This window comes from Vidua chalybeata, chromosome 17 (genome assembly GCF_026979565.1).
Source record: "Vidua chalybeata isolate OUT-0048 chromosome 17, bVidCha1 merged haplotype, whole genome shotgun sequence".
Classification (NCBI taxonomy): Eukaryota; Metazoa; Chordata; class Aves; order Passeriformes; family Viduidae; genus Vidua; species Vidua chalybeata.
Window position 1 is genome coordinate 312,904 of NC_071546.1, and position 21,047 is coordinate 333,950.

The 21,047-nt window shown below is 60.1% G+C and overlaps 1 protein-coding gene across 11 annotated transcripts in view; it reads left to right on the plus strand.

Moving 5' to 3' along the window:
* EPB41L1 (erythrocyte membrane protein band 4.1 like 1) overlaps nucleotides 1-21,047 on the plus strand; it is a 63,953-nt gene that overhangs the window by 21,154 nt on the left and 21,752 nt on the right. For 8 of the 11 annotated variants that reach the window (XM_053958150.1, XM_053958152.1, XM_053958154.1 and 5 more), the window contains exons 3-14: nucleotides 15,056-15,246; nucleotides 15,837-16,001; nucleotides 16,637-16,741; nucleotides 16,818-16,860; nucleotides 17,519-17,594; nucleotides 17,800-18,018; nucleotides 18,105-18,192; nucleotides 18,435-18,587; nucleotides 19,271-19,368; nucleotides 19,516-19,691; nucleotides 20,157-20,305; nucleotides 20,810-20,845. In XM_053958150.1, the coding sequence (XP_053814125.1) occupies nucleotides 15,073-15,246; nucleotides 15,837-16,001; nucleotides 16,637-16,741; nucleotides 16,818-16,860; nucleotides 17,519-17,594; nucleotides 17,800-18,018; nucleotides 18,105-18,192; nucleotides 18,435-18,587; nucleotides 19,271-19,368; nucleotides 19,516-19,691; nucleotides 20,157-20,305; nucleotides 20,810-20,845 (1,482 nt within the window). In that variant the 5' untranslated portion in view covers nucleotides 15,056-15,072. Of the gene's footprint in view, nucleotides 1-9,657; nucleotides 9,743-15,055; nucleotides 15,247-15,836; nucleotides 16,002-16,636; nucleotides 16,742-16,817; nucleotides 16,861-17,518; nucleotides 17,595-17,799; nucleotides 18,019-18,104; nucleotides 18,193-18,434; nucleotides 18,588-19,270; nucleotides 19,369-19,515; nucleotides 19,692-20,156; nucleotides 20,306-20,809; nucleotides 20,846-21,047 lie in introns of those variants that run through there. The other 3 variants (XM_053958153.1, XM_053958160.1, XM_053958151.1) reach the window with 2 other exon arrangements.

Genomic DNA, 21,047 nt, shown 5'->3' on the forward strand with positions numbered 1-21,047 from the left:
TCTAAAACTCTGCTGGTGCAACTTGAGGCCGATCCCTCTCCTCCTGTCCCTGTTCCCTGGGAGCCCCTTCAGGGAGTTGTGCAGAGCCAGAAGGTGCCCCTCGAGTCTCCTCTTCTCCAGGCTGAGCCCCCTAGCTCCCTCAGCTGCTCCTGGTGCTCCAGCCCCTTCCCCAGCCCTGTTCCCTTCCCTGGACACGCTCCAGCCCCTCGAGGTCTCTCTTGTGAGGGGCCCAGAACTGGGCACAGCACTTGAGATGAGGAGCTGGTGCTGCCATGGGGTGGGACAGCCGTGGGGTGGGACAGCTGAGGTCAGGTTGGCAGGACAAGGTGACAGAGCTCACCTGGGCTGGTGTGAACCTGCTCACAGGCTGAGGGGAAGAGGGAATGCTCACTTCCTGCCTTTCATGCTGCCCTTCATGTTCCCAGTGTGATGGTTTTGAGTTCAGTCCCATCCTGCTGGGCAGGAGACCAACTTGTTCTCCTGCTCTGACAGCCTTCCAAATGCTCCTGGCCAAGGGATGGGAGGGAGCAGGCTCGGAGGCAGCTGGGGCAGTGTGGCCCTGACCCTGCTCATGCTATGGGGACAGGGATGGGTGTGTGGGGTGAGGGACAATGCCTGCAGGCACTTGGTGGCTGCAGGGAGGGTGGGGTGAGCTGGGTGATGGTGGCAGGGGACAAGCACAGCCTCTCCCGGTGTCCCTCCTGCAAGAGGGACATGAGGTGCCGGTGGCAGGCAGTGTGAGGCCAGCAGGGACCTGCTTTAGTGTGAATGAAGAACACAAGAGAGGTTGTGACTGTCTGGGAAAAGACTTGGGGGCTAAAATACCCATCTCTGTGACTGCCCTGAGGAGCACTGAGGGAACAGCTGGACCTGAGGAGGGAGCAGGGAGAGGAGGCTTGAGAAGAGTGTGCGGGGATGAGAGGTCAGAGAAAGTTTTGCACCAGAGGCAAATTTTGGTGCTGTGATCACAAAGCTGTGCTGCCCCAGCTAACAGGGACCTGCAGGAGCCAGGCAGAGAGAAGAAGCGAGCCCCAGGGTCCATGCAGCTGCAGGCAGCAGGCTCTGTTCCCTTGGGAGCAGCCAAGCCCTGCAGGCAGGAGGAGCAACTGGATGGGTGGGGCTGGTTCCCAGCAGGTGCCCAGCTGCCTCTGCTGGGTGGTGCAGGGACCTCCCTGGGCAGCTCCACAGGGCTCTGGAGACCTGCTGCTCTCAGAGAGCCTCCGGATCAGCCCTGGGAAGGAGCAAGACTGGAAGTGATGGACCTGAGCAGGCACTGCCCACTTGGGCTGGAGTCAGGTCCTACTGGTTGGGCGGTGGTTGTAGAGGCTTCTGTGACCCCCCAGGGCTGTTGGCTTCTCCAGGACTGAGCTGTCGCTGTCACTGGGTCTCTGCAGGGCTGGGCCATGGGGGTCACGGAGGCCTGGGGACAGTGGGGAGCTTCAGAGCTTCCAAGAGTGGGAAGGCAGAAGGAGCTTTGCCCTGGCTGCTCGAGACAGGGACAACAGCCCAGATCTGGAGGGAGGGAGGGAGGTTTGCTGAGATGGAGAACAACTCTCTAAGCTGAGGAGGATAAAGCCCTGGTGCAGGTGGTGGTGCAGGAGAGGAGTTATGGAATTCCAGACTGGTTTGGGTTGGAAGGGACCCTAAAGCTCATCTTGTCCCGCCCCCTGCCACGGGCAGGGACACCTTCCACTATCCCAGCGTGCTCCAAGCCCTGTCCAGCCTGGCCTTGGGCACTTCCAGGCATCCAGGTACAGCCACAGTTTCTCTGGGCACCCTGTGCCAGGGCCTCACCACCTTCACAAGGAAGAATTTCTTCCTAACATCTGATCTAAATCTCTCTTGGTTTAGTTTGGAATGGCTCCCTCTTGTCCTATCATTCTCTCTCCATGTAAAAAGCCTCTCTCTGTTTCCAGTGCCCTTAGGCACTGGAGCAGAGGGGCTCTGAGCTCTCCCTGGAGCCTTCAATTCTCCAGGTGAGCACCCCCAGCTCTCCCAGCCTGTCCCAAAGCAGAGGGGCTCCAGCCCTGTGGCCCTGGGCGAGGAGCGTTGTCCCACTCTCCTCTCCACCCCAGACCGTTCAGGGCTCGCCGGGGTGGATGGATGGAGGTGCACCCTGTGGTGAGCTGGCTGCGTTAAAGCAGCTCTTGGGGCGCTGTCTCGCTCCGCAGTGGGGCTGCAGGGGCCCAGAGGAGACTGCGGGCCCGGCCCCGCTCCGCTGGGTGAGTCAGCGCTCGGTGATTCACTGCGGGACAGCCCCGGCTGCTCCGGCGCCGGGCTGCGAGGGGCAGCAGGGAGGAGCCACAGGACAGGTTTTCCCTCATCTTATCAGCGGTTCCTGAGCCTGGCTGCCAGCTACAGCAGCTCTGAGCTGGGGAGATGTGCTCTCCCTGCCAAGGGAGCTCCAGCACATCTGGCACAGCTGGAAATCACAGAATGGTTTGTGTTGGAAGGGACCTTAAAGACCATCCTGTTCCACACCCCTCCCATGGGCAGGGACTCCTTCCACTAGCCCAGGGTGCTCCAAGCCCCAGTGTCCAACCTGGCCTTGGACACTTCTTGGGATCCAGGGGCAGCCACAGCTTCCCTGGGCACCCTGTGCCAGGGCCTCCCCACCCTCACAGGGAGGAATTTCTTCCCAATATCCCATCTAAGCCTGCCCTTTGGCAGTGGGAAGCCATTCCCTCTTGTCCTCTCACTCCATCCCTTGTCCCCAGTCCCTCTCCAGCTCTCCTGGAGCACTTTCAGGCACTGGAAAGGCTCCACGCTCTGCCCAGAACCTTCTTTTTTCCAGGCTGAAATTCATTCATCTATTCTGAACCAACCCAAGCACATGCATCAAAAGTCTTACCTGGGCATCTTTCCATGTCCTTTCTGGGCTCAGATACTCTCACCTGGAGCCATAAGAACTGCCCACAGGTACAATCTTCTCGGGGCCTTGGCCCATGCTTGGTGCTGCAGCTCAGAGTGGGGTCAGAGGCTGTTCTGCATCCTCAGTGTGTGGTCAGGCCGCTGCTTCCAGCCTCTGCTTTCCTGCTGAAGGACTTCTGCAGAGCAGCTGCCCTGTGCCAAGCTGAATCCTGGTAGTGGTGGGGGTTGGGTTGCATTTTGCAAGTCATTGAGGAGTTCTCAGTCTGGCTGTTTGTGGTGTCTGAGCCCTTGGATGCCAAAGGATTCTCCTCAGCTTTGTAGGGACACAAATGCTGTTGCTGTACATTTGTACAGAAGTGAGACTGGGGAAATGTTTTCTTAGCAGAACAGAGGCAAATCCAGGTAAGAAAGGTTGTTCCAGGCTGGACCTCTTGCCATCCATCTCTGCCAAGGCTGCTGTGGGCCAGCTCAAGGGGGATGTCTGGACACGGTCCTTCCTTGGATGCTATTCCTGGCTCTTGTTCAATCTCCTTTGACACCCTTTTAGTCCTTTTGTGTATCTGTGAGATGCTTCAGAGGATGGAAATTTCCAAGTTCCAGTTTCCCTGCAGCAGCTGGAAGCCAGCTAAGCCACACGTGTGCTGTAGGACTCAGGACAGAGTTTCAAACACTCAGGTTTAGGGGTGGGTGCTGTGGGCAAGTCTGGGGACTTTGGTGCTTTGGGGTTTGTGCAGGAGAGGTCACAGAGTGGTGACTGTGTGGTGGTGATGCTGCATTAATGTGGATAAACCACCCATTATAAATACATCCTGAACTGCAAACAGACAGGGAAAGCAGCCTGGGCAGGGCTGGTCGCTGCTTAGAGACAACCAAGAACGTCTGAAGGGTGTTAAAGGGTGCTAAGCAGGAGGGAATGGGTGTAAAGCCGAGGGGGTGTGGGCACTTCTCACCTGCAGCAGCACTGGGGCTGAGGGGTCCCAGCTCCTGGGGAATGGGGGGAGCTGGTGGGGGGCTGGGAGCATGTGGGACTTGTGGAGGTGGGCATGGGGCAGCTCCACTCCTGCTCCTTCAGGCTTGGTGGCATGGCCTGTCCCCTCTCTGTCTCCTCCATGGAGAGTGGGGAGGGCTGGGCACCTCTGCTCTGTGCCCTCGAGGTTTACCCTACACAAGGGGGAAGGGGATTCTCCCCCAAACAGGGAGCTGCCAGGGTCCTGGATCCAGCACAGCTACTGGGGAGCTTTGCTTTTTTGGTTGCATTTTGCAAGTCATTGAGGAGTTCTCAGTCTGGCTGTTTGTGGTGTCTGAGCCCTTGGATGCCAAAGGATTCTCCTCAGCTTTGTGGGGAGACAAATGCTGTTGCTGTACATTTGTACAGAAGTGAGACTGGGGAAATGTTTTCTTAGCAGAACAGAGGCAAATCCAGGTAAGAAAGGTTGTTCCAGGCTGGACCTCTTGCCATCCATCTCTGCCAAGGCTGCTGTGGGCCAGCTTGAGAGGATGTCTGGCCGTGGTCCTCCCCTGGATGCTGGTCCTGTGTCAGCTCCTGAGGAGTTTTGTTTCAGCGAGAGCCCAGGGAGTCGTGGGGATCCCAGGCACTGGAGCAGTGTCCAAGATAAACTGGGAAACACAAGGATGGATATCAGCGAGCCTGGCTGTATGGGAGGCCCTGGAGGCTCCCTGGAGCAGTGGGACACCCCTGTCCCATGGGACCTGGGACATGGCACTGCATGTCCTGCCTCTGGGGCAGGGGGACGTGACAGGACCCCAGTGTGGGCAGCACTGGGGGGGTTGGGTTGGGCTGGGGGGGTTCTCTGCAGTGCAGTTCCGGTCCTGGGGCAGGACTGAGGTACCTTCTCCTCTGCACCTGCGTCCCCTCTGTGTCCCACTGTCCCAGCGTGTCCCCTACAAGGAAGGTCAGAGCTGATGAAGGAGCCCATGTGCTGCTTCCCACCCTGTTGCAGCTCCGAGCTCACTTACTCTCTCTTCTCCCCACTCTGATCCCTCTTGCATCCCTTCCCTTAAAAACATTTGTCTCTTATCTTTGATAATTGCCTGTGAGGCCTGAGCAAAGACCCCCGAGGCCTCTGAGCTGCCCTTGCCTTGGCAAAAGCTGAAAATCCTCTTCCTTCCCACGCCTGGGCTCCCACAGAGGTCTGTGTCCTTCCCTGCAGCGTCCTGGGGTCCCTGTGCCGTGGGCTCCAGGGCATGTTTCCATGCACAGCAGAGGTTCCTCATCTGCCCTACAGATTCTCCTTGGAGCTGGAGGTCCTGCGCAAGGACAGGCTGCTCCCTGGTGTTCCTGTCCTGATGAACCTCATGAGTCAGTGGCCCTACCCCTGTTCCTCAGTGTGGTGTGGACTCCTGGCATGGACGGGGGGCCTGTGCTACACATGCTTGTGTTATTTAGTCTCATCTGGGGACTCTCTGGGGTTTTTCAGGGTCCTGGTCCTGGTCCAGTCTGTCAGTGGTGGCAATGGGGCTCGTGGCTGAGCAGCCACAGGGTCCCCTCTCCATGACAAACGTGGCTGGGAGAGGGTCAGGTGGGGAGGAACCAGAGGGAAGCCTGCCCTGGTGTCTGTAGATGTTCAGAAAGTGTGAGTCAGGCATCCCAAAAATGGGGAACTGGGCTAAACCCCACAAGTATTCAAAGAGCTGCCCCTTCAGTGAGTACTCTGAGGCAGGTGCTGAGGACAGAGCTGAGCAGACATTGACAAGGACAAGTGGTCCAAGTGGGGTATTTTGGGAAAAGACTGGTGTGGGTGTGGATCAGGTGGGCCATGCCACAGCTCCTGGCCTCCCAAATCCTCCCTTCTCCTGCTCACCCTGGGAGGGCAGCAGGGACACGTGTGGGGACAGTGTCTCCCTGTGGCTGGGTGTGACTGGGGTGCCTGAGGGTGCCTCTGGTGGCTGGAGGTTACAGGGAATGATGAGCCCTCACCTGGACTGAAACCCTCAGGTACTGATGAGGCATTTCCCTGTCTGGAGCCTGAGATGGCAGCTGGGTATAGGCAGCTGGGTGAGGGGCGAGGAGGGTGCCTTGCTCTGACTGAGCCTCACGTGCCTCAGTTTCCTGTCAGGACCGGGTGAACTCAGGGAGGGGACACAGGGAGGACAGTCCTTTCCCCCAGCACGAGGTCAGTGCAGCAGCTCTTGGCCAGTCTGGTCCCCCCAGGGAGAGTCATCGTACCCCTGGGCCCAATGGCCAGCCCTGAGCAGGGCTGGTGCAGCCCGGGGCCCAGCCCATGTACCCCCTGCTCCAGGCCCTCCTTCCCCTGGCCCCGAGCTGTGCCAGCCCTTCCTCTGCTGGGGATGCAGGGCAGTGAGGCAGCCCCTTTCAGCAGTGCCCCCAACACTTCCCTCCTTCCCTGTGGGCATGCCAGAGTGTCCAAGGAGGGATGTCCCCAGGGCTAGTTCAGGTGAGGTTTTTCAATGGATTTTTCAGCCTTTCCAGCACAGCTTGGCCTGCCCTCCCCTACCTCCACCCCAGCTTTATTGCTACCAAATTAATGAGGAACATGTTGGTGCTTGAAGTCAGAGGCTCTGTCAGCAGCCCTCTGCCTTCCCCCAGGTTCCCAAATGCCTCCAAAAGGATGGCAGGCAGCTCTGCCAGGGTGAGAGTGCAGGGAGGGGACCGGTGCGTCTCTGCCCCCACAGCATCCTCTGCAGGGATCTAGGGGCTTCCTGGGCCCCTGAACTGAAACCAAAGCCCAGCTCAGCCTTGACCTCTTCCAGGACTTGAGCTTCCAGGACTTCCCATTGTGGTCCGAGGGAGCTGGCTCTGCTTCCCTGCCTGAGTCACCAAATCATGCTCCAGGTGGCAGTGGGGGATGCAGGCAGTGCCCTCCTGTGCCATGTGGGATCACAGGGATGGGAGGAAACGGTGCCGTGCGGTCGGCAGGAGCAAGGGAGGACTCTGCACCAGCATTGCCTATGCAGGAGCTCAGCTCAGTGCTTGCTTGGGGGGCACTTTTGGGGCAGGGGGAGCACCTGTGGGGCCCTCAAACTGCTCCTTCCCCCAGGAGGCATCTTGGTGTAGTTTCTTGGTGGGTGAGGAGGTGCAGAATCAGGCCCAGGCCCATCTCCATGGGATGACTCAGGAATTAGTCAGGTCCTTGCTGAGCCTGTTGTCACCATGGCAGTTTGGGGGGCTCTTCTGGGGGGTGGCACCATGGCTGATGGATGGCGCGTCCTTCTGCTGGCCTCATCCCTAATGCATGAAGGTCTCTGGGCTCTGCCTCCCCCTCCAAAGTGCTGCCTGAGTTGGCCTTTGCCAACCCAAGGGGTTCACTTGCCTCTCCTTGGAGTGGAAAGGTGGGAGCTTGTCTATGGGGTGCCAAGAAGATGGGGCCACCTCTACTCAGTGGTGCCCAGAGACAGCCCTAGGGGCCTTGGGCACCAAGTGACACACAGGAGGGGCCCTCGGAGCTCAGGAGACACTTCTGCACTGGGAGGGTGGCTGAGCACTGGTGCAGGTGCCCAGGGAGGTGGTGGAGTCTCCATCCCTGGAGAGACTCAAAAGCCACCTGGACACATCCTGGGCAGCTGTCTCTGGGTGGCCCTGATAGAGCAGGGGCTGGGCAAGGTGACCTGCAGAGGAGCCTCCAGCCTCCCCAGGCCTGAGATCCAATTCTCGAGCACTGTGGAGGGGCCTCTGGCTGGCAGTGTGCGGGAGTTCAGCAGGGCACAGTGGCACAGTAGGTCCTCCCTGGGCATGGTGAAGGTGCTGATGCCACAAGGCTCAAGTGACAGCAGGACTCCCTTTGGAACCTGTAGGTGTTCAGGTCTCCCCAGTCCTTGTGCACCCTGGGGACCTCACCAGTCATGGAACCACTGAGGCTGGAAAGGAATTCTGTGTGTCAAGTCCAACCCTTAACCCTGCTCTGTCAAGGCCACCACTCACACAATGTCCCCAGAGTGCCACATCTGTATGTCTTTTAAATTCCCCCAGGGATGGTGACTCCACCACTGCCCTGGGAAGCCTGTGCCAGTGCCAGACCACCCTTCCCAAGATCTTTGGAGCTAAGAGGAGTTTCCATAGGCCCCTCTGCAGTTAGTGGGTAGTGGATGCAGTGGGTCCCTTCCAGCCAGGCCAGAGCCTGAGCCCCTTTCTCTGGGTCCATCATTGCTTCCTGCCAGGGATGGAGGGAAGGTCCTCCTTCCTGCCCTTCTTTTCCCTAGGCTACCTGATGGAGCCAGCAGGGACTCTGTTCAGTTGTGGGTGACACCAGCCCTGACCAGTGCTGAGCAGTCCCCAGCCCCAAACCCCAGTGGCTGCACCCTCCTGGAGAGTTGGGAAAGGGAGAGATTCAGGGCTGGCAGTGCCATTGGGGATGCTGAGGCTGCCTGGGCACAGTGGGTGCTCCCATGGGGGCTGCAGGGTGTGGGGGAGCTGCAAGCCCCACTGCAGGCCTGCCTGAATTGTGGGGATTGCACTGCTGAGGTGTCAGATTAGGGTGCAGAGCAGGCAAGGATTCTGGAGGAGTATGAGTTTGATGGGAAGTGTGGGATTCCTGGTTCTCCCTGGCTGCAGGCATCTGTGTTTCAGAATGGGACCCCTGAGCTGTCCCAGTTCAGTGGCTCAGGAGTCCCTGTGAAGGGTGCTCAGCCCCGGGAGGGCTTGGAGGGAGGGCTGTGGAGGCTGGGACCCCTTCCCTGCCCATCTGGTTCCCCCAGGGCTGATGTTCTTGACTGTGGGCCAGTCCATGAGAATCCCAACCCATGGGTACCACTTGGGGAGCTCATACTGGTGAGCAGCTGGGCAGTCTGGGTTTCTCCTTCTGCACCCAGTGTAGTCACCCACACAGTGAGTGCCTGGACCCCGACAGCCAGAGCCTGACAGGGTCTCCCAGCAAGTCCCCAGACTTGTGCTTTGTCCCCTTGGGTTCCTGATGGCTTGGCATGCCCAGGACTCCCATCAGCGTGTGCTGGAACTGGTGGGTCCTGCCTGGGCACTGCTGCTCCCAGCAGGCTGCCCACACCTGTTCAGGGTACTCCAGCCCCTGCCTGCCCTCCGGGACCCCGCCTGTGTCCCTGCCTGTGCTCTGGGTGTCCCCATTGCCAGCAGGAGCTGTCCCTCTGCCCGGCAGGGTCAGTGCTGGGCTACAGGAACCCCCTGTTGCATTGTGGGGTGCGAGCACCCTGCAGTTTCCCTCCCGTGTTGCTCCGTGGGGCTGTCTCTCCCAGGGGATGAGGAGGGGACGCGTGCCCTGGAGACAGGGATGTGCAGGGTGTCCCATTTGGCCCTTCCCCCTGGGCAGGGCCGGTGAAAGAGCCTCTGTTCAGCTGCCGCTGCTGGGACAGCTCAGCCCAGCCTGAGGCGAGTGGGGTGCTGAGTTTGGATGGCAGCGCAGTGTTTGCTGCCCCAGGACCATGGCAGGGCTGGGGAACGCAGGACAGTGCCAAGTTACCTTGGCATAGAGATGTGCAGCCGAGCTCTCCTTCCCTGCCGGGTGTGCGCAGGGAAGGATCCCGGCAGGAGTGCCTGGCCTGGGATGAGTCAGGTGCTTGCAGGGACGGGGAGTGATGGGGCTGGCACCGGCATCCTGGGGGACGCGCCCAGCATGCACGGGAGGGCACCCGGCACTGGGCCGGGAAGGCAGCCCCGCTCCTAGCTCCCATCCCATCCCATCCCATCCCATCTCATCCCATCCCATCCCATCCCATGCCGGCTGCGGCTGCAGTGCACATCCATCCCTCCATCCGTCACTGCGTGGGGCGTGGGAAGAGGCGGCTCTGCAGAAGGCGCTGCCTCGGATGCAGCGTCAGCCCGGTGGGATGAGCCATACCGGGATGAGCCGAGCCGGGCTGAGCCGTGCCGGGATGAGCCAAGCCAGGCTGAGCCGCGCTGGAGCCATGGGCAGCTGGCACTCAGGTAGGGCCCCCCGCGGGCACTGCACGGTGCTCGGCCCCGCTGCTGCTGCTGCTGCTGCTGCTGCTTGCCACTGCTGCCCTACATTCAGCCAGCAGCGGGTGCCTGGGGATGGCTGGGAAGGATGCGGCTCCTGGAGCCTGGGAGCGATGGGGGCGCTTGGACTTGATCTTAGAGGTCTTTCCGAAACTTGATGGTTCTGCATGATTCTATGATGGGGCACTTTTACAGCTTGGGACACTGCAGATCTCTGCCCGTGCCAGTCCCCCATGAGGAGATCAGGGTTCAGTCTCCAGAAGCAGGGGATCCCCTGTGTTTCTGATTTCCCCCGCCCCTTCACCATAAACAGCTCATATGATCCTCTGGCCCTGCTGCAGAGCAGCACAGGAGAACTCTCAGGCTGCACTGCGGAGTGGTTTGGGGATTTGCATGTCCTGTGCCTGGGGGGTGAGGTCCCAGGGGTGGCACTAGGGCTCGGGGGTTGCACTGGGGCTCAGGGTGCTGTGTGCTGTCGGGGCTTTGGGGCTGCTTTCCTTGTTTGCTGTTTCTGTGGAGGATTCCCAGGACTCCCCACCGGGCTCCCCTCAGGTTTCCAGGTTGGCTGCAAGGCACTGCCTGTGCCCCTGTCCCCTGCCAGCTCAGCCCTGCTCGGTTGGGGTGCTGGGTCCCCCAGTGAGCATCTCCGTTCTGCCTGGGGGCTGGCAGGTACCTGCAGCCACTGCCCTGTGCCATGCAGCCACTGCCACCCCCACAGTGTGCCCCCCTGTCCTTGTGTCTCTGTGGCAGCATCTGTACCCAGCATGATCCCACAATGTGATGGGGGCTCTGCTGCCACCATCAGCCTCACGGGCCCTTGGCAAGGGTAGGGGTGGAGGTCACTGGGTTGTCACCCGTCTCTGTGCTCCCCACCTGAGCTGGAGCGGGTGGAGCCCCGTTTGGGCACTCAGCAGGCAGCTGCTGCCTGCCTGGGACCGAGATGCTCTGGAGGCGAAGCCTCGTGGATAGGCAGAGCCTCTGCAGGGAGCGTAAGGGGGAACCCGGGAGAAAAGGGGGATGCTCAGCCTTGGAGACCAGCCCAGCAGCTGGGAGTGACTGGGCAGGGAGGGGGAGAGCAGGCTGTAGGGAGGGGAAGGGAAGGCTCTGCGAGAGGAGTGCTGCAGCGGCTGGAGCTGGGATATGCTGGGAAAGTGCTGGGGCACAGCAGCTGGGAAATCCACACTCAGGCTTGAAGGGGAAGGAGGAGGAAAACACCAAGGGGAGGAGGAGCAGGCAGGGAGATGATGGGAGGAGATTCCAGGCATGACAAGCAGGTCTGCCTCTGATCCTGCTGAGGCTTCCTTTGCAGTCACCGTTCCCACTTGCCTGTTCCGGTAGCCAGGAGCTCCATCCAGTAGCCTGGAGCTCCATCCGGCTCCAGCCCTCTCCCCTGAGGAGAGCATCCCCCTGCTCTGGGCTCCAGCTGCAGCAGGATCGAGCCAGCCGTTGCTGGAGGCTGGGCTTGTGCTGAAAACTAGGCATGGGGCACCAGGGACTGTGGGTGCCAAGAGGAGCCCTTTGGCCACTGCCCTGCACAGGGCAGGCTCTGGGGGTTTGTGCCCACTGCCTCCAACAGCCTCAGCATGGGACTTGCTCTAGTGGGACAGGCATGAGCAAGGCTGGGTGCTGGGAGGGCTGGTGCCCAGAGGGGTAGGGTCCTGCTCCCGTTGTAGGAAATATTTAGAAAGAAATAAATTTAGAACTCCATCAAGTTCAATGCAGTTGTGTAAACCTCTTTTACTGGTTTGTGACAGCAGATATTTCAGTGAAATTGTGCCTTTGGCAGCACTCTTGGACCTGTGTCCTTCCTGAACCTGTGGCCTCTCGGGGTCTCTGCTGGGACAGCAGGAGCTGAGTTTGCACAGGGAAGGTTCTGTGGGATGGGCAGGGCTTCAAGGCTGCTGCTCCCTGGGTGTGCTGTGCTGCCCCCTCCCATCAGGGACAGCTCCTGCCCACGGCACAGAGCTGCTCCCAGGACCACATCTCCTTCTGCAGCTCTTGAGGGCCATGGGAGAGGCCATGGGAAAAAAGAGGGACAAGGGGCTGGACAGGTTTCACCCTGATTGTACTCAAGGTCCCTGTAGAGCCTGCAGGTGCCCCCAGGGTGCTGGTGCTCATGTGGGCCTTAGTGTCCATCTCCCACAGCCCTGGGTGCAGGTGACCAGGCTGCCACAAAGGGTGACAGCGTCCCACTGCAGGTGCCAGTGTCCCCAGGAGCTTGGTGCTGCCAGGCTGGGGCTGACCATGGGCTGCAGCAGCACTGGGCTGAGTGGCAGTGCTGGAGGAGCCCCAGCCTTCCCAGTCAGCCCCAGGGCAGGCTGGGAACAGCTCCTGAATGTGGCCCTTGTGGCTCTGCCCGGGAGCGTGGCAGTGCCAGCGTGGTCCCTCCATCAGGGCTGTGCAGCTGCAGGACTCAGCTGCAGCAGGGCCATGCCTGCACCCACCGCCCCTGCCAGCCCTGGCTCCCTCAAACAGCTACTGTGCAATGCTCCTGTGCTCCTCCTCCCCAGCAATGACCCTGTGTAGGGACCAGAGCCTCCCCAGCATGACTCGGAGGCCAGAGACTGGGGGATTCCCTGTCCCAGGAGCAGGGAGATGGTCCCTGGGGATTTGCCAGGCTCCCTTAGCAGAGCTCTGCCACCCTGGCACTGCTGTGCCAAGCTCTCACTGGCTTCAGCTGGAAGGCAGTCCTTGGGATCAGGTTCCTGACACACCATTAGAAGGTTGGAATTGGAGCTCAAGATGCAGAAGTAAGGTGGGATGAATTCCCAGCTTACTACACTTAAGAAACCCCCTCATTTCCTCAGGGATCACTGCAGGGAAGAAAGTTTAGAAATGTCAAGTGAAAAACTCAGCATGTTTTTGGCCCAAAGTGATGCACTGTCATTTTAGGGATTTCACGTTGATTAAAAATTCACACACTGAGATCCAAGTGGAAGTGCTTGGGAATGATCCACACAGGGACCAGGGCTTGGAGCAAGCAGCTGCTTGAATTTGCAGTGGAAAAAAGCAGCCCTGTTTCCTCTGTGGATAAAACAAACCACTCGTGACCTTTGAAAGCTCCTGGTGGCCTTGTCTGAGCAGTGGGGTCTGTCAGGAGGAGCTGATGCTGCTCAGGGTGGGTTGTCTGGCCTGTCATGGCCAGGAGAACACGGCCATGGCACAAGGGGCTGACATCCTGGGCCTCTGGGTGTAAACTGAGGCCTCTTGGTGACCACCCAGCCAGTGCAGGCACGGGAGGGGAATGTTCCTGGGATCTCCCAGCTGCGAATCCGTGGAAGGCGTAGGCTTGACTCCCTGTCTTCTCCGTCACCTCCTGTCCGTTCCCTCCACCCCCAGAGCCAGTTTTAGTCATTTTCTTGGGAAGGTTTCACATCTTCCCACGGCTGAGGACACCCTGAAGGGCAGCAGTGGGACAGGAGCTGTGGTGTAGGATGGGTTTCTTTGTGAGTCTTGGTGACACTGAGATGAGCCTGAGCAGTGCAGTGGATCCACAAGGGATGGGGCACCCAGAGGGTCCTGGGCAGGCTGGAGGAGCTCACATGAACCTCATGGAGTTCAACCAGGCCAGTGCAAGGTCCTGCACCTGGGTCAGGACAGCCCCAGCACCAGCACGGGCTGGGGCTGGGTGCGTGGGGAGCAGCCCTGGGAGAAGGACTTGGGGGTGCTGGTGGTGACAAATTGGATGTGACCTGGCCATGGGCACTGGCAGCCCAGAAACCAATCCTGCCCTGGGCTGATCCCACAGCGTGGGCAGAGGTGAGGAGGAGATTCTGCCCCTCTGCCCACCCAGGTGAAACCCCACCTGCAGAGTTGCCTCCAGCTCTGGGGACCCAACATCAGAAGGATGTGGAGCTGCTGTAGTGAGTCCAGAGAGGCCACAAAGATGCTCCAAGGGCTGGAGCCCCTCTGCTTTGGGACAGGTTGGGAGAGCTGGGGGCATTCACCTGGAGAAGAAAAGGCTCCAGGGAGAGCTCAGAGCCCCTTCCAGTGCCTAAAGGGGCTCCAAGAGAGCTGGAGAGGGACTTTGGACACGGGATGGAGGGACAGGACAAGGGGGAATGGCATCCCACTGCCAGAGGGCAGGGTTAGATGGGATACTGGGGAGAAGTTTTCCCTTGTGAGAGTGCTGAGGCCCTGGCACAGGGTGCCCAGAGAAGCTGTGGCTGCCCCTGGATCCCTGGAAGTGTCCAAGGCCAGGTTGGGCAGGGCTTGGAGCACCCTATGATAATGGAAGGTGTCCCTACCCATGGCAAGGTTTGGAATTAGAGCAGGATCTGCAGGCATTACTCAGGGCTGCTGGTGTGGCTGCTCTGTGGGCAGGCTGGGTGATATGACCACAGGGTCACAGATGCTCCAACCTTGTGCACCTTGTGCAGCCACAGCCCTCGGACTCAGGTAGGGATGATCCCAGCAGGTGCTACACAGTTGGACATGGCCTGGTGGGGAGTTGGCAGGGCCTGAGCAGCCTGAGTGGAGAGTGAGTCATGGTCCAAAGGGTGCTCCATGACCTGTGGAGTGTGGACCCTCCCAGGACACCTTGCTGTGTTGGTATAACAGGTTTCCAAACCATAAAGGTTCCAAAAACATGCTGCTGAGCATGTCGGAATGGAAAGTGCCTTCCCCTCCCTGTTCCTGACCCTGGGTTTGTTTTTCAGGCAGCTGGGGTTGGAGGCAGGAATCCACAGGGTCCCAGGCTGGCCGTTGGAACCTGGCGTGCTGCTGCTGCTGCTGGGGTGGCCAGAGGGGAGCAAACCAGCCAGCCCGGATGCGAGCTGTGGAGCTGTCTGTGTTTGCCATTTCCTGTGTCACTGCAGCCTTTCCCCTGACTCACAGCCTGCCTTTTCCTCCCACTCTTAGAAAACACCAAGTGAAGGTTCCAGCCAGTGCAGGGGTGTGGGAGCAGGGGGTCAGAGCAACTCCACTGCCTGCTGTGCAGGGATGGGGCATGACCAGGTGGGTCCTTGTCACTGGTGGCCCTCTCCACTGCTGGCTCTTGTCCTCCAGCTCAGAGTATGAAATCTTGGTGCCCTGTGCTGCTGCCACCAGCCCTTTGTAAAGCCAGCTCTTGGCACAGACAGGGAGCCGGGCTCTGGCAGTGGGTCTGTGAGTGGACAGGAATTGGGGTCTGGCAGTGGATCCGTGTGAGACAGAGATGGGCACATCCCAAGCCTGTCCCAGCCTCCCCCGAGCAGCCAGGGCATCCCAGCCAGCTGCCCGGGCAGCATCCCCCAGCCCCGGATGACACTTGCTGTCTCTCCCCCGGGTGGCGGTAACCAGCGCGGTGACCGGCAGTCATGACAACGGAGACAGGCCCCAGCTCTGAGGTGAAAAACGCGCAGGAGGACGCTCCGCAGCAGCAGCTGGAGGCGGCCGCCCAGGGCCCCACGGTCGCGCCCAGCCCCACCGGCCGCGACACCGACCCCAATGAGAAGCTCGGGGCGCAGCCCGACACCCGAAACATGGAGCCGGTGAGTGGGTGTCGGCTGGGGGCCGTGAGAGGGGTCGGACAGGAGCAGCACGGGAGGGGCCGTGCCACCGGTCGCTGCTGGTCGTGGTGCGGGAGGCAGGCCCGGCCCTTGGGCCCAAGGGGCAGCCCCGAGAGGAGCCCCTTAGGCGGGACTGACTGGGCTCTGCCGCTGTCCCCGCTGTCCGCACAGCTCCTGCAGGCAGGACGGGCCGTGGGAGCCGTGTGGGGAGTGCCGGTGTGGTGGGAACGGCCCTGCTGGCCCCACCGCAAGGGAGTAGTGCCGTGTCCCCAGCTGAGCTGCCCCGGCCCCGGCTGGGAGCCCCGGCTGCAGCTGGTGTTGGCTGTGGAGCTGCTGGGGAGATGAGTTGCTGCCCTGGTGGTTGGGCAGGGAGGATTTGGGTGCCAAACTGACCCCAGGTGTCCGTTTTCCAGGGAGCTGGGCTATGCTGGCAGTGTGGGTTGGTGGAACTGGCCTTGGCTGGGCACGGTCCATCCGCAGCTGCCCTGCACTGTTGTGCAGAGCCTTCCACCTCTGCCCATGTGTCCCTCGGGCAGTGGTGCCAGGTAGCCCTCTGTGTGTCCCTGTTCCAGGGCACAGACATGGAGGACAAGTACTACAGTGAGACTGATGGGTTCTCTGACAAAACAACTCCCAGCAAGACCCAGAAGTCACCTCAGAAAACCACCAAGAAAGTGAAGAGTGCCCTGTGCAGAGTGACCCTGCTCGATGCGTCCGAGTACGAGTGTGAGGTGGAGGTGAGTCCCAGATTTGGGGGCCTGGTGCTGGCACCAAGGAGGTGACACTCCTGGGACCCTGCCCAGTCCAGAGAGTCCTGAAGGACAGGACTCATCCTAGGACAGCTTTGTAGTACCTCTCTCCTAGAGAAAAACACACACAGAAATAGTAATTTAAGTTGAAATTTCAAAATTAGTTAAAAATCTGGAAAGAAAGACCCTTGCAGGGAATATCAGCCCAGTGAAACCAAATGTGGCAGCTACTCATAAGAGAAAACAGTGTCAGTCAGAAGCTTAGTGGCTGGGGATAGAGCTCTGCCTGGCAGTTCAGGCACCTGGCAGTGGCTGCACCAAGAGTGCTCTCCATCACTCCACATGCTCCTGGCTCCTGGTGGCTCTTGTTATGCTGTGCTGGGGGATCCAGCCACCACTGCCACCAGGAGCCCATCCCTGTAGCCCTGGGACCTGGGTGCCCCATCTCTGCAGCCCTGGGACACCCTTTGGCTCTGCTTTAGGGACACACAGGTGATCCTGGGGCTGCAAGGCTGGGATGTGATGAAGCCTGCGCTGGGTGAGAGCATTTTTGGTGGTCACCTGGAGGGTGTCCAGGAGTCCAAGGGACCAGCTGACCATCATCCTGTCCATGTCTCCAACAGAAACACGCCCGAGGGCAGGTGCTCTTTGACATGGTGTGCGAGCATCTCAACCTCCTGGAGAAGGACTACTTCGGCCTCACCTTCTGTGATTCGGACAGCCAGAAGGTGAGCACGGGGGGTCCCTCTGCAGCCACCCCCTCCAAGGTGGGGGCCCCCCTGACCTGCTGTCTCCTCGTTGCAGAACTGGCTGGACCCCTCCAAGGAGATCAAGAAGCAGATCCGCAGTAAGTGCCTAGGCAGGGTCCATCCTACCCAGCCCTGGGGTGTCCCATGTGGCTCCTGGATGGCTCAGTGTGACTGTCCTGTGGCAGGTCAGCTCCCCTCCTGCCCTGGAGGGGACCTTTGGCAGCTGGCCTGGGGACAGGGATGCTGTTGCTCATTCAGCTCTTTGTTACCCACCTCTTCTCTTACTCATGAGAGGCAAGGGGACAAAGGACTCTGTCTGTGCCACTGGAGAGCTGTCTGAGACTTGGTGCTGGTCTGGGCACCACCTGCCCCGTGCAGGGAGGACAGGGATGGTAGGGAGACTGGGGGGCCTTGCTGAGAGAGGTCCTGGGGTGCATTTGCCATGGTATTGCCTTGCTGGGATGGCAGAAGAGCTGTTGCCCAAGGTGTCACCTTCTGGGACACAGGAGGCTTTTACTGAGCTTGTGGCTCCTGCAGTTATGATGCCTTGCTGTCCTGAGATCTCTGGGGAGAATTCCCCAGAAGTTGTGCTGGAGTCCCAAGTGCTGAGCCCCTGGCAGCCTCTGGAGCTCTCTTGTCCCTGCCCTGTGCAAGGCTTGGAGGGAGCAGCAGGCTTCTCAGTGGACACATGCATGCTCCTGTGTCCTGTGTGCAGCCCCATGGGTGCTGTCCTGAACTGCTCTCTCCCCTCCCTAGGCGGGCCCTGGAACTTTTCCTTCACTGTGAAGTTCTACCCTCCAGACCCTGCCCAGCTCACAGAGGACATCACCAGGTGAGGACCATGGGCCTCCTTCCCAGGGAGTCCCAGCCTGCTCCAGAGGGCATCAGATTCCTTCCCAGGGAGTCCCAGCCTGCTGCGGGGTGCACAAGTCTCCTTCCTGGAGAGCCCCAGCCTGCCCTGGGGGGGCACCAGATTGGTTCCTGGGGAACCCCAGCCTGCTGCCCTGCCCCACTCTGACTGCCTGCCCCTCCGGCAGATACTACCTGTGCCTGCAGCTCCGTGCTGACATCATCACAGGCCGCCTGCCCTGCTCCTTTGTGACCCACGCCCTGCTGGGCTCCTATGCCGTCCAGGCCGAGCTGGGTGACCACGACACCGAGGAGCATGTGGGCAACTACGTGAGCGAGCTGCGCTTCGCCCCCAACCAGACGCGGGAGCTGGAGGAGCGCATCATGGAGCTGCACAAGACCTACCGGTGAGCCCCGGGAGGGGACAGCACGGACAGCTGCCCCACACCCCTGGGGCACCCAGCCACGTGTCCCCCTCTCTGTCTCCCTGCAGGGGAATGACCCCCGGGGAAGCAGAGATCCACTTCCTGGAGAATGCCAAGAAGCTCTCCATGTACGGGGTGGACCTGCACCACGCCAAGGTACAGGGCTGGGGGCCATCAGAGTGCTGCCCCTTCCCAGCCTGCTCCTGCCCACTTTCCTCCTGTAGGGAAGGTTCCTGGCATGGCTTTGGGTGGCACCAGAGAAGCACCAGAGATCAAGCTCCACCAGCCTGGAATTCAGTGTTCCCTCTGCCAGCCAGCACTCTGCAGGAGGGATGTGGCACCGCTGGCCAGGCTGGCTCTTGCCAAGCTGCTGACCTGTCCCCTCCTGTCCCCTTCAGGACTCAGAGGGCATCGACATCATGCTGGGCGTCTGCGCCAATGGCCTCCTCATCTACAGGGACCGGCTGCGCATCAACCGCTTCGCCTGGCCCAAGATCCTCAAGATTTCCTACAAGAGGAGCAACTTCTACATCAAGATCCGCCCAGGGGAGGTGGGTGCCAGGTGCTGATGCAACCCCTGGGTACCTGTCCTGAGGCTGATGGTGAGGATTTCCTCACCTGGCTCCGGCCTCTGCTCCAAGGATCCCACATTTATGACCATGCTGGCTGAGAGAGTGCATTTCCTGTGGCATGGATTTTCTTTTTTGTTTTCTCATGACTTCAGCAGCTGAGGGACGCCAGGATCCCATCCCTGACACACACTGTGACCCTGCTGGTATAGGGAGCTTGTGCAGGAATGGGGGTTGAGGGCCAATCTTCACAAGTTTTTTTCATTCATTTTCAGTCTTTATTTTCACTCATTTATGGTAGGAAAATGCATTTCCACTCACATGTTCCAGCAAGCTGAAGGGCAAGGACAGCACACACGGAAGTGATGCCTTCAGACCAAAACAGCTGTAAAAGCTTTTTGTTTCTTGAGGGAATTTGTCTTGCATAGAAAAGCCTTTTACAGCTGAGGAAAGTGCTTAACCAGAAGTGTGGGGTATATCCCATCACTCTGCTGGGCATGGTGCTGGGCATGGACCATCCCACCATGGATTTGAAGAAGATTATTTTTGAGGGTCTTTTGCATGGTCACAGCTCCTGCCAGGGGAACCTGAGGACCTTGGCAAGGTCCTGGCATGTCCCCCGGGGCAGGATGTGCCTGTAACAGCCTGTCTCTGTCTCCCCCAAGTACGAACAGTTTGAGAGCACCATTGGCTTCAAACTGCCCAACCACCGCTCAGCCAAGAGGCTCTGGAAGGTCTGCATAGAGCATCACACCTTCTTCAGGTGAGGCACCTTCTCTAGACCTTCTCCAGGTCTCCTTTCCTGTAGGCAGACACATTCCTACTTCTGCTGCAGTGGGTGCACGTGGGGAGCAGTGCCAGGGGGCCTGACTGGGGCTCGTTGACACCGTCCCACCTCTGTGATCCCTAGGCTGGTGTCCCCAGAGCCACCCCCCAAGGGCTTCCTGGTGATGGGCTCCAAGTTTCGGTACAGCGGGCGCACGCAGGCACAGACGCGCCAGGCCAGTGCCCTCATTGACCGCCCCGCGCCCTTCTTCGAGCGCTCCTCCAGCAAACGCTACACCATGTCCCGCAGCCTGGACGGAGGTACGGGGGACAGGGGGATGCTGCTGCACTGGCAGGAACAGGGGAAGCTGCCCGGCCTCGCTGGGCAGGGTCACAGCAGCATCAGGCTTCCTTCTGGAGGCTGTCCCCAGCCTCATCCCCGTGACACAGGGGCTGTCCCCACCCCAAGGGGTAGCACAGACTGTGCATGAACAGGGGGACATGGTAGGGCTGAGGTCAGGAAGCTCAGGGACATATCACCTGCTCCCCTGTACCCTGGGACTCCTAGGACTACCTGCCCTGGGTGTGAGCTGGCAAGGGCAGGGGGGCTGGGGCAGGGTGGCAGGGCTGCAGGGCTGCAGTGACCCGGCTGTCAGAGCTGGCAGGGGCAGGGTGGCAGGGCTGCAGGGCTGCAGTGACCAGGCTGTCAGAGCTGGCAGGGGGCAGGGGTCTGGGGCAGGAGCAGGGTGGCAGGGCTGCAGTGACCCGGCTGTCCTCCATGGGCAGAGTTCTCACGCCCAGCCTCTGTCAGCGAGAACCACGATGCCAGACCAGAGGGTGAGAAGCAGGATGAGGACGGTGAGTTTGGCAGCAGGAGACGCTCTGAGACAGAGGATGAGGAGGTGACCACTCCGACAAAGATCAAGGAGCTGAAGGTACAGCCGAGGTGGGCAGAATAGGGTGGGGGTGGAGGAGTAGACAGGCAGCAGGGCTGGGCTGCAGGCAGGAAGGGTCACCTCGGGGCAGGGTCCCTGCAGCCATGCTGGTGTCAGCTGTGGCCCAGGCTGGTGGGACCCTTGGGATGTGGCTCTTGGCCCCACCGGTGGAAGTGGAGCTGTCACAGGGGTTCATCTTAACTTGGATTCCCCAGAGCCCTCCATGTGGTCTCAAGGCTCATCCCCAGGCAGGGCTGGACCTGGGAGCAGCCCGGTTCTGGGACAGGGATGGGGATGGGGACAGGCTGAGCACATCAGTGCCCATCACTGCCTGGGCAGAGCCCACCCCATCCTGCCCTGGTCCCTGGGTTGTCCCAGCCCATTTCAGCCCCGTGCTGGGAGGGGAGGGGGGTCCCTACAAGCCTGTCAGCTTAACTGTGGTGTTTGTGACAAATGCCCTCAACTGACCCTGCTGGTTACTTTTAACTCTCTCTTTACTGCCAGCCGGAGCATGAAACAACCCCCAGGCACAAGCAGGAGGTATTCTCTCTCTGGAGTATCTTAGTCCTCATTGGTCCATCATATTGTCCATCCTTCCCAAAACAAGTCCGTCTGTCACCCTATTTACTGGAATACAAGATGCACCGGGCCGGGGGTTGGGTGCTGGAGGAGCCCGAGGAACAGACAGCTGGGGATCAGCTGTGGCATCTTCTATCCCACTAAGTAAGGTGGTCCTGATCGT